Source organism: Dermacentor variabilis, chromosome 5 (assembly GCF_050947875.1).
Source record: "Dermacentor variabilis isolate Ectoservices chromosome 5, ASM5094787v1, whole genome shotgun sequence".
Taxonomy (NCBI): Eukaryota; Metazoa; Arthropoda; class Arachnida; order Ixodida; family Ixodidae; genus Dermacentor; species Dermacentor variabilis.
In genome coordinates, this window is record NC_134572.1 from 67,199,571 (window position 1) to 67,212,204 (window position 12,634).

General features: G+C 46.4%; 1 protein-coding gene across 1 annotated transcript in view; it reads right to left on the minus strand.

Moving 5' to 3' along the window:
* LOC142582728 (unconventional myosin-Ia-like) overlaps positions 1-12,634 on the minus strand; it is a 172,744-nt gene that overhangs the window by 79,268 nt on the left and 80,842 nt on the right. Inside the window, exon 2 of the mRNA XM_075692718.1 lies at positions 9,379-9,623. Within this exon, the coding sequence (XP_075548833.1) occupies positions 9,379-9,570 (192 nt within the window). The 5' untranslated portion in view covers positions 9,571-9,623. The remainder of the gene's footprint in view (positions 1-9,378; positions 9,624-12,634) is intronic.

Consider the following 12,634-nt stretch of genomic DNA (forward strand, 5'->3'; position numbering starts at 1 on the left):
TGCAGCACGATTGTGGCTTCATGTAAACTTTGGCTTCGTGGAAACTGAGAAAACAAGACGGGACGAGAGTGACAACTAGACAGGTGCTCAGCACCTGAAGATCATCTGTGCAGTCTACTCTCTTGTCCCGTCTGGTTCTAGCGCTCGGTTTCATGCCCGGAATTTAGATATGAAGATGCGCAGACTAGCCCAGCAGTCCTTTTATTAAATATGTCACACGATGTTTACCGAGTCTGCTCGCTGTCGGCACTGCATAGCTATCTGCTTTTCAAACAACGAAGGTGTTAGTGGGCCTACAGAAATCCTCGAAAATGTTATATGCGTGTTTTCGCGATGTTCTCGAAGAACTACGTCGCTTACCAAGTTTATATATATAGGAAACGGTGCGAAGGGGGGGGGGGCACGTTAGATGCTACATGAATATTGATATCCACGTTTTGTGCCTTTTTAAAGGCGTTAAATCGAACGCTTGCAAAGATTCCTCGCTACTCTAGGAGAACCGAAAACGACAAATATTCTATATTCAAAGCAAATAGGAGCCATGTTATGGATGACCATTACAGAAATGTTTGACTGTGTAGATTATGTACAGCCTTTGCAGTAAAGTACTTATACAGGTGTGTCAGAGCTTCAGAAGTGTGTTTTGATACGATCTCGACCGGGTGAGGTGGGTCTTCACCGCAAGAATCAGGAAACGACGACGAAGCGGGGCATCTTGATGAAGAAAAAAGTAGAAAAGAATGTATTCGCCTCTTCGGTACATGGTTGTGATTCTCCTCCAAGTCTCGAGCGGTTCTGATTAACACGGGGACCAGGACGGCCTTAAGTATCCCCTTGCGGTCTTGCGCTCGTCAACGTATTCTTGGGGAGCCTGTGGAAGTATTAATTCTTTCGTCAGGTTCTGCCGTCGACGAGCTCCGTGCCCTTCGGGTTTTCTCCTCTTCGTCCTTCCCTTTGTGTCAGCTCGGGCAATAAAAGGGCTGGCGCTGTTTCCGAGAAGAGGGCAACTATGTCGACATGGGGACGCCCTCTTGAACGCTTCTCAAACTTGGAAGGTTGATGCCCAGGCTTATCGTAACAACCTTTTCTGGAACGAGGCAAATCATCTTGTCATGGGAACGTACGCCTGAATGCTTCTCGCACTTGACAGGTTGATCATAACAGCCCGTTCTCAGCCACAGGAGGTCTCGAAGGGGTTGCAGTATCCAAACACATCGAAGAGACCGGTAGACCCTCGTGCCTCTGCTTCGTTTCGCAGATCGTTCCAAGACCTGCCCAGGTGACACCTTCTAGAAATAAATCACGCCAAGCTCAAGGCACCACAAACAGAGAGCACCCAACTAACCGCGAGAACTGCCAAGTTCACGCGTTATTCACATAAAGCCCTATCAGAAGCGTACCAGCAGCCATGGTTCGAGATTTGTGAAAACTAACGGAGAAAGCCATACTTCAATGCGTATTTCAACTAACCTAATGCCTAACGTTTCTGTGCTTCTTTTTCTTGAGAAAGCCACAGCTGAGAACGCATTGAAATTAAAACTAATAAGCTATTGATAACTAACAAACGAACAAAATTGTATCGCGCTCTATTTACAAACAAAAAAACTTACAGATGTGCCTAATTCGACAATTATTACCTCTTAATGCGTACTTGATTGGATCGCTGTCTAAAGGCCTTCGGGCCTTGCCGAAGGCAACAAAGGGCGCCAGGCATACCTGCCCTCTGTTATCGCTTGCTACTTTGTGCTCGCGCGGCTTGCTTTTTCGCCCTTGAAAAGGAGGCCTTAAACGCGGACAGAATTGCCAGCCTCCTTTTTCCCTCACTGTCGCGGCGCATTCCACTGCAGTGACAGTCTGACTGGCCCTGTTCGTACACGCATATCTCAGCCCGGTCGAACCTTTCAGCCACACCGCTACTCGCACAGACGCGTTCTGTTTTGTTCTTAGGGGATGCTTCCTTTTTCTCACCCGTCCCAACGAGCCCTTTGAAGTTCTGCATGATGGTCTGTTCTCTTGTCTTACGGGCTGCGATCTGGCGACTTTCTCTATTTTCCGCCAAGCCGAATACTTGGATCGCTTGATCTTGCGCTGTTTAACCAATTTTTTCCATGCCTGGCGGTCGCTTAATGCGCCTCTGAAGTTTCCGAGCGTCGGGTTCCTGCCCTGCTGGACCACCCTGGCATTCTCCTCTCCTTTTGACGATTCCGGAGAATCGCCCAAGTGCGGAGGTAGGAGGGTGTTTTTCAGCGCCTCCTTGAACCTTTTGGGGCTGTTCAGACTGGTCCCGTCTCCACAAGGAGCGTGCTCCCGGATAGTCCTTGTTTGTAATTTCGCGACGTAATTGCTCTCTTCTTCGTTCGCGATTCCGTCTTTAACAACCTTCAGTAGGTCTAAAGAGCGTTCCGCATGTGTCAGTGCCAAATTAGTCTCTAATTCGTCTGCTAGCCCTTGCTGCGGTATTCTCACTGACCCGGATGCCTCCTCGCTAGCGCACTTTTCCCTGATTTCACTAGCTATGTGCTGTGCTTCCTGATTGTCACGACGCATATTTTTGGCTTCCTTGCATGATTTATCTCCTCCGCGATCTCTCGAGCCTTGGAACGCGTGAGAGCTTGGACTGTATGGTCGCCAAAACTCAGGCCCTTCTTCTTCAACATCATTTCCAAGTGATTTGAAAATAAGTAGCGATAGTGTTTCGAGAGATTTAGCGATAATACTGCTTAAGTCAGCAATAGTGCAAACAGCCCTTCAATCTTCACACTGGCTACGGGCACGCAAACACTATTCTTCTCGACTACCTGCCGGATACACGCATATTCCCTACTGAAATCCTCAGGTTTCACAAACTCAGGGTGAAGAATGTCCATTGTCGCAGCTGAGTCTTTAAGTACTTTACACCACATTTCATTCAATACTAGGTCGAGAAGGTAGGATTCTAAAGGACCAAGTTGTCATTGGCGCCTTTCACGAAAGAAAAAAAGAAACAATTATAGGCTTCCAACAGCCGGTCGCAAGGTGTCCAGGCCCCTGGCAACGGAAACAGACGACCCGTTTCCTAGCCTCAAACGCTTTTTCTGTTTTTCTTTCGTCTTTTACTGAATTATCGAGCTGCACGTCTTTTGTCCCACCTTCAGCTTTTTCGTAGTGAATGGGGCGCCTGTTTTCCTCTTTGCTGAATTTATTGAGTGGCCTGACACGCATTTTCTCGGATTCGTGACGTGCGGCGAATTCATCTGCTAGCACTGCAGCACGTTCCAAGCCCTTTTCGCCCGACCTATCTTGAATCCACCGGCGCGTCTCTTCGCTCAAGGACCCATAGAACTGCTCCATGCAGATTAACTCAACAACCTTGTCGTGTCAACCGAACGCATCTTCCCCCTTTTAGCCACTCATTTAAATTGCCTTTCAGCTTATAAGTAAAATCTTGCAAAAATTCGCCCGGCGTTCTAGCTGTCTCCCGAAAACGACCACGGAAAGCTTTCGCTGAGAGCCTATATTTCCTTAACAACGCAGCTTTTACTTTATGATAGTCATCTGCGTCGTCTCTCATCAGGCTTGAAATTATTTCGGTTGCTCCGCCGGGAAGAACGGTCAGAATGTGTTGTGGCCAATTCTCTAGTGCCAGCCCGTTTTTTTCTTTTTTTTTGCAGGTCGTTCAAAAGTAACGAGAAACAATCCAATGTCATTTTATACCTTGCACGATGGCATGCGATCCCTTATTTTCACTCCTGCTTCACCTGAACGACTTTCAATTACTTAGATGTAATTTGACGATTGCATCGCCAGATTCCGCTGCAGGTCTAGTTCTTCTGGCTTCATTTCTTGACCTCTCTGTATTTCTACAGCAGCGATTTGCTCAGCTTTTTGCTTTTCCTCAGCAGCTCTTTGTTCAGCTTTTTCAGCTCGTTTCTCTATCTCTTCCCATGGTTCTGAAATTTCGTCCTCAAGAGCGCCGCACTTCTCAATCGCCTCAATAAGCTGCGGCTTTCTCTGTCTTTTCCCGACCTCAATTCTAATCTCTTCACAAATAAATAACAATTCTGGCTTTCTCCATTTGCTTAAATCCATGGTCGATTCCGAACTAGGACTTCCTTACACTCCCGCGACGTGAGCAAGCTTTCAACAGGAGCCCGCACGTACACGAACTAATTTGCAGTTTTAGAAAACACACGAGCTAAAACTTGGCAAATTCTCAAAGAAAGTCAAGCGCTCACCATTGTGCTGAAGCCAGGACGAAGAGTGGAGTATCCCACCACTGCCACCAGCTGATACGATCTCGACCGGGTGAGTGGGCCTTCACCACAACAATCAGGAAACGACGACGAAGCGGGGCATCGCGATGAAGAAAAAATGTAGAAAAGAATGTATTCACTTCATGGCTACATGGCTGTGACTCTCCTCCGAATCTCGGGCGGTTCTGATTAATACAGGGGCCAGGGCGGCCTTAAATAACCCTTTGCGGTCTTGTGGTCATCGACGTCTTCTTAGGGAGCCTGTGGAAGTATTAGTGCTTTCGTCAGGTTCTGCCGTCGACGAGCTGCTGCCCTTCGGGTTTTCTTCGCTTCGTCCTTCCCTTTGTATCAGCTGGGGAAAAAAAGGGGTGACGTTGTGTCGGAGAAGAGGGCAATTATGTCGACATGAGGGCGCCCGCTTGAACGCTTCTCACACTTGACAGGTCGATGTCCAGGCTTATCGTAGCAGCCTTTTCTGGGACGAGGCAAATCATCTTGTCATGGGAACGTACGCCTGAATGTCTCTCACACTTGATAGGTCCATCATAACAGTTTTAGCGTGCCAGTTTCTTATAACCCCGTAGAAGGTTTTCCCAATGTCCTGAAAGAAGTCGGCCTGCCGCAAAGCTGCCATTTCATAGGACTTTCATTATTCAGTAGTGATGTGCGGGCAAAGTTTCCAGAGCTTTAGTTGATTACGGAATTCGGAGGAGAAAGAAAAAGTGTTATACGGCCGTTGACCGCTTGTTTCCCAGTCTCCAGAGACAACTGTATGGGACACCACGTTCATTTTGGTGAAAATGTGGGGAACATAATGGCTGATGCGCACGAAAAGTAAAGGTGTGTGAATGAAGTATGGCCTTTGCTAAATTGCTCGAGCAAATGTTTGAAAGTTCTATATGCGGGAAATGTTGTAAAGAGTGTGGTTAAATATACGCTCAACTGAAATTGTTAATACGACTGCTCCAAACAAACAGTTTCACTGAATATTTAACTCTGATTCTGCAATTGCGCATAAGCTTCCAATTTTTAAAAAAAATCAAGAACCTTAAAAAATTTTTGCACAGATTAAGTTCTTATTTTTTTGCACTTCTGCAATGACTGCGCAACCTAATTGGTTAAAATATTATACTGTCATGTAAGGTAAAAATTATATTTATGCAGTTCTTTCGCTACGTTACTTATTTAGCTCCTCTAAGTATTTTAGCTATACACTTATGGAATCGAAAAGTATTTGTAACGTTATGTTATTTGCGACTGATCACTATTGAGAAATTGATATTACGTGTTCATTTTCTTAGAACAAGGTCACTTTCCTCATTTCTGCAAAAATGAACATGTCATACACGGTCAGTTAGCGATAGATGAGGTCTATTCTTTTTTTCTTTTTTTTTTCAGCAAAATGTGAACAGTGAGCGCGAGCAGCTTTAGCAGAGTACTGGCAACCCTTTTTTTGTGTCTTGCTTATATTTCTGTCACTAATTATATCACTAATTATATTCTCCTTTACCTAATGTGATGGGCTCAAAACTCGCAATAAATAGCGCATGGCTTCTTGGCATAGAGTTTGTTTATAAGGATAAGGGCACCTCCCCATCTCACAAAAATCGCGATGGAAAAACGTATTTGATAGCCTCACTAGGGACGACAAAGCCCTCTGGATCTACAAGTCTCACATGCCTATTTACGACAGTCCATAGCGCCTCGGCTGTGAGAGGCTGCGGGAGGCTGTGAGAGGCTGCGGGAGCCTGCGGGAGCCTGCGGGAGGCTGCGGGAGGCTGCGGGAGGCTGCGGGAGGCTGCGGGAGGCTGTGGGTTCGATTCCCACCGTCACTGGGCACCCACTGGTTCAAATGCGCACAAGTGTACCCTTGCCTGGCGTTTGGCTTTCTTAAGGGTGATACGCTCGGGAAAGGAACATGTGCCCTAAATTTCCGTCGAGACTATCGTGAGCACACGCAAAAAAAAAAAAGAAAACAGTTATGTTCGGGCCGCTTCCATGGCGGCCATTTCGCAGCTGGAGCCCCGAATTCACTTATTGAGGTGGGCACGCCTTCGGCTTGATTATATGAGTGTGCGTGTGTCTGTGTGCGTGCGTGTGTGTATGCAGATGTGTGTGCTACGTACTTGGTCACATCGCGTTGACGGCGATGCGCTGATTATCTGTCGCATCACCTTTGTCCTCGAGTAACACTTCCAATTTTAGCAGGCTTTTCTACGGGCAAATCAGTGTATAAGGCTTGAAACAAGCAGCGACAACGACTAATAAGGTTTGCTTGGCAAATCTACATCAGGACTACAATGGACGCCAAGCGCATTAAGATGTTGACCACCTTTGGTTCTTTAAACCGATACTAAGGCCAAAATTATGTTGAGTTAGATTAGTACGTTATCTTGCTGCAATACAAAAATATACAGTCACTCTCACCGTGAGAGAAGGCCTGATAAGTCAGAAAGCACCTTTCTAAATTTTCCACTGCTCGACAAACAGCGCGAATGCAATAGAGAAAAAACAAATATTCTGAAATTCGTGAAAAGCCACTCAAGGTTTAATCCTTTTATTCCTCTTCCAGTAATGAAGCTTAACCCCTAAATCGGTTATCCTTAGAAAATACTTCATAAGCCTAACCGATGTAGCATTTTTCTTAGACAGTTTAGCAGCCACCGAAGTTTAAGCGAGCGGGCGTTTCTCTACTTCCGACCTCACGGAAGCGCATCCGACGCCACCGGTAATCGAGCCCGACAAGTTGGCTCTCGGCAGCGGGACGCGAAAAAACAACGTACGGACGACAAACTGTCCGACCCCACTACAAAGCGCGGATACGAATGACTGCGCCGGTTTAGCACACACAATGACAACAGTACGCGAATAATACAGGCATTGCCCCGCTTCAACGACGACGGCGCAACAATTCTTCCGGTGCGAAGTGCTACACAGTAGGGGGGGGGGGGGGTGCTTTTCGTCCAGTAAGGAGAGAAGAGGCGACGAAGACGACGGGTATGAATACGAAAGTACAGAAAGCGGACGTGTCTCTGAATAAAGAGACCCTGCAAAGTCCTCTTTTCGAGAGCTAATGCAATTTCGCGTGAGCTGGCATCCATGTAGTCTCCTTCCCCTCTCTCTCTCATTCTCTGTCTCTATTTCGCTCTTTCCTTTTGCTCAGTGCCTCTTTTCTATTCCTATCAGCGCAAGCGCTCACTCGTTTGCTCTTTCTCGCGCTGATGTAGTGTCGTTACGCTCGCGTGAGAAACACTGGCTCGCGGTGTAAGAGACATAATGTCGTCGCCGGGCGCTGAAAGAATTCGGGCGGTGCTTGGGCGGAAAGCTCATATGCTACATGGCCCCGGGGCAATTTTCTGCCGCTTCGGGTGGCTCATTCACTCCCCCGCATTGCGCTAGTGGGCCGGACAATAACGGGGAAAGTGCGAACTTGCCCGAGCCACATTCTGCGTTCTCGCTTTCCCTATTTCTCTCCCGGAACGCCAAAGGGAAAAACGGTATATTTCAGGCAAGTATATATCGCGGATGCCTAGGGCTGTTTTGTTTGGTAGCACCCCTTCATTCAGTTATTGAATTCTTTATCGCTGTCTTTTCTTTCCTTTTGTTTTCTTCACGTTTACCTACGTGCCGGTTCACGCTCGTACGCCTATTTGTTTCTCGAGTCGCTCGGCTGAACTCTGCATAGTCCCTCATGCCTACTGCCCCCCCCCCCCCCCCCCCAAGGCAATCGCCACTCTTTACTAAACTTCCGCACCTGCGCCCCTCATTCCTTCAGCATCATTCACCTTTTCTTTTCTCAATTGACAAAAATATTCCGCTCTTTAGGGAAGTCTTCAGTTGCATGCGTTCTCTCTGTTCAGACTGTTCCTGCTTTTTTTTTTCAGGACATCAAGGAGAATCCTCTAGAGTGCTGCAAAATAGTTTCCAACTTTCTGATCGCAAAGAGCTTTGCACCTGTACGCGTCAGATGATAAGTTCACATGTTGTATAGACGATGATGCTTCAGCATCCGTTATGCCACAAGGTCGTCTAGATTGTGCATATCCTAACTTAAGAACAAGCTGATGTTTGAGGCACAATGTCGCCGGCTGTATGATGATGCGCTTGATGGGAGAAAGGGCAGCGATGCAAGGGCGCGCAACAGTGAATAAAGAAATCGGCATACCGCCGTAAAATAATCCCAGACATTACTTGTGTATTTCAATACTACTGTGGAAAGTGCGCGCATGTAGTGACGTAAATTTTGCAACCAGTCATAAAAGCTTTAATCTACGCATCAGGTTGCCCTCAAAGAAACCCTTTCTTTTTAACTCTGCACAGCTGCTCACAAAAGCTATGTTATGGCAGAATTTGCACGTTCAAGTTGTAAACAGCAGCGTTCCACGTGAATAAGACAAATGAGAAAGTAAAAGAAAAAGAAAGACGATAATGTCAGGTGAGTTAACTAGGTTAACTGTCGGGTTGTATGCACTAGACCGCAGGGAAGTGGTCATGGTACAAATGTTTAGTAGAATAGGACACACAACTGTTTTGTATTAACAACTGTACCATTTGTGTTAAGACAAGGCTTTGATTACACATTAGAAAATTCTGTCGCTCGAAGAGAAACAGGTTAAGTGCGGCATTGTGGCTTCAGCTTAAGCTACACAAGCGCTTGTTACTTCGACAAAAACTACTGTTCGTGCGACAGCAATCCTTCTCAGGATGCTACGAGAAGTTCTGATGCTGGAACATAGGATAACTTAGGCGTGTTTTGTTTTTGTTTCTACTTTTTCTTCAATGGCGTCCTTTAATGGAGGGCTGCTTCTGAATCAATAAATGTGACCCCAAAAAGAGAAGCGAAGACGCATTTGCGATAAAAAGGATGAAGCTGATACTAATGCTGCGTCCGGGTATCTCTAAATGAAAATTAGGTGCGAGCATTAGGAAAGTGAAAATAAATACGCTCCGTCATGCGAAGACGTTCATACTAACTTGTTTTCTTCGACAGGCTTATCTGCGTAACGTTGTCGCTCTAAAATATCCGTCTTTCGTTTTTTTTTTCGTAAGACGTCAGCTTCAGCCTCTTCTAAGAACAGAAACCAAATACTGAGCAACGCCATGTAAATCTCAAGATCTAGAGGCTCATAGTTGGGCGTGTTCATACCTGGGACTCCGGTGAGCGGGACTTGGAGCGGGACTTGGAGCGTGACTTTGAGCGTGACTTGGAGCGGTCTCTGCAGCAGAGCGGCGGGCTGGGCCCGTCGTCGTCGTCCCTGCGCCGTGGACCACCTGGGCCGGGGTCCCCGCGCAGCGCGCTCAGCCGGGACCCCGGGTAGGGGCTCCGGTGCCGACGCATCGCCGCCGACGGCCGCTAGCTGCGGCGCCACGTCGCCCGCAGACCGGGCGCTCCTGCGAAGACGGATTGTGGGGCAAGTTCAGGCACCCGTCTTTGGGAGCTGCGGCCGCAATCTCGAGAAGCACTGGATGCTGCTTCTACTCGGCGTACAAACCGTGACGATAATGACTATGATGACGGGGACGATGACGATGATAATGTTTATGATGATGATTACGATTATGATGTCTGACGTACAGAGAGCTAGATGGACAGTACTGTACAATGATTTAATTTTGTGAAAACGAAAGAAGGATATATTCTTAGCGAAATAATTTAATGAAATATTTCCTTTGTGACAGCTCAACCCCACCGCACGCATGCGCGCACACTCTGTTCTCCCCGCTTTCTTTTATAAGCAAACACTTTTTTTTTCTCATTCTGGGACTTTCCCACACCTGCTGCTGCTGTTTGGCATGTCGTGTCGGAAGGGGGTAGAGAACGTCTATAATGTACGTTACAACGGCGCGGGGAAGGAGTTGGCGAGTTCATGAGAGTGGCTTAATTGCTGGGTTGTTGGTGCATGGTTATACTCGGAGAATGCCAGCAAACTTGAAAAAGAAGAGAAAGGAATTCTAGAGGCAGGGATAGACAAAGCAGCAGGGAGGTGGCTGTACTAACAACATGGCTTCATTCTTGAAAACAACTTCTCCCCAGTATGAACTGAACATGCGCGCGGCACAGCATATCAAATTCACGGTAACCACCTTACCTATACACGGCAGCACTGTTCAAGATAGTCAAGCTCTTTCTTCGTTAGGAACACCGATGGCGTGCTTATGCAATTTCTGGGCCAAGTTTAGCGATGTAATATGCTTCAATCAACGTTCTTTTCTGCTTCGTCTTGGCCTTTCTAACGTCTGACTCGTGGCTTAAGACGGGAATGCGTTAGCACTGATTACATTGTAGCGGAAGATTGCCACCCATGCCTGTAGGAGCACGTTGAGCATGTTCACGCATCCGATCATTCACACAGTGATTGGTTTGCCCTATGAATTCTTTTCCACATTTCGACGGAATACTACACAAAACACAGGTATCATACGTGCAAAACTTCGTGACATGCTTGGCATTGCATGCACTCCTTCGCGAACTGTGCGGTGAGACCGTCCTGCAAATTTTTTCAAGCTTGCAAGGTGTAGAACAAACCAACCTGCCACTAACAGTCTCCTCTCCTGCTGGATGGTCTTGCATTTTATGCACGCAATTCTTTTCTACCGCACAGGACAAGCACAAGACCAGCTTCGATTGGGTTGGATTGGTGCGGAAGCAGCGTCATTTTAGTCCTTGGACTATAAATAGCAACATGCACTTGTAATAGACGCACACAGCTGGCCGAATTCACAAAGCTTCTCATTTATGAGTACTTTCTTTTCTTGGCATTGGCTGGTCGCATTCGCTAAATAATACGTCCATCATGAGGAATGGCTGGAATTTGCTCTTACGAACAATTCGTGCGTGATACCTGTTTGCGTAAATAGAGGCCCAGAACTGCAAAAAAAAATGTTTATACGTTAAAAGCCGAGCGATGCGTTCACATTGCCTTCACATCGCAATATGTTCGAAGTTTGCAATAAAGGTATCTTGTGCTACGCGTTGAAAATTCCAGAAGTGTTATTCTTCACGCGGCAAATGCACTATAGAAAGTATAAGGAGTACACATACACAAACAGACAAAAGAAAAGAAAAACTATATTGGCCTGGACTCTGACGAGACCATGATGATACCTGTGCATGGTGGCGCTTCGACATTCCCTACTAAGTTTGGGGGAAAAATGAGTTTTACTAGTTTGGTTCCGTAATCCATATCATAGAGCTACATTGTATTTCAAACGATTCCTTTTTTTTATTTATGTACACACACACGCACACACACAAAGAGAGAGAGAGAGAGAATGGAAGAAGGAAAGGCAGGGAGGTTAACCAAACTGATAAAACACAATGTATACACAATGACGTATTCGAATCATGGAGGATACACGTCGAGAGAGAGAAGGAGAAACAACTTTATTCGTCAGAGTGGGGAGCTAGTTCATCGGCTCCTCAGGAAGGCTAGGTCGCCGCCAGGAGGAGTATTTGAAGCTTTGTTATAGCATACCTCAGACGTAGATTGGGCCCTAACGTAAACCGACATCCTTCATAATGGTTCCCAGAACAGCCCGCATTTCATCCCCTTATAAGTCCAAAGCGCTAAACCGACGATGCCACGCGCATAAAACGAAGTAAATTGCTCATTTCAGACACAGAACCACTGTGCGCATGGCGTGCAGTAAGGTCCAGGGGAGCCTAGAGGTTACGGTCACGAATCGACTGCGTCGACAGTTCGCCATGGTCCATCGAACATCGCATAGAAGTCGGGTCTTCAGGAAGATTGAAAAAAAAAATGGAACTTTTGTTTTATTTGATTTTTGTTTTCATTTCTGCTTCGATGCGAAATAACGATGCCCGACCACCTCGGCATGGATTCTGAGTGTGCATGTTTGAAGCAGTCGCGAAAAACGTGACCAACCGAGAAATGGACGGAGCACCTGTGAAGCGGAGAAAAGCCTCCCAAAGCTGAAAGGCAAGCGGATTGGGAAAAAGGGTTTAAGTGCCCCTCTTTCAAATGCGCACCCACCCCCCGGCGATCGTTGCTGTCTTTCTTTTTCTTTATTTCTTAGTCTCTTTCCTTTGAGCATTAACGGACCTCTGAAAAGCAGTTTATTTACTGCCCTCCTAGCAAAAAAAAAAAAAAAAAAAAAAACGTCAATGTGGCGTGTTGAATGGAATACGGGCAGGTTCTGCACCAAACTCTCGAGGTATTCTGTTGAGCGGAAAAAATTAAAAAAGAAACACTGATCGGGAAGGCTTAAATAAAGTGGATGCTAATACGTAACTGGTTTCCGTTCCTTCTTTATTTTCATTTGACAAATCCTTAACAGACTAAGTCTAACACTCCGTCTGCTTTCATTGCATCTCTTCAGCAGTCTGTATTATGCTCAAAGGAAAAACAAAATCGTACCATTGAATTCATATTTTATCCCCC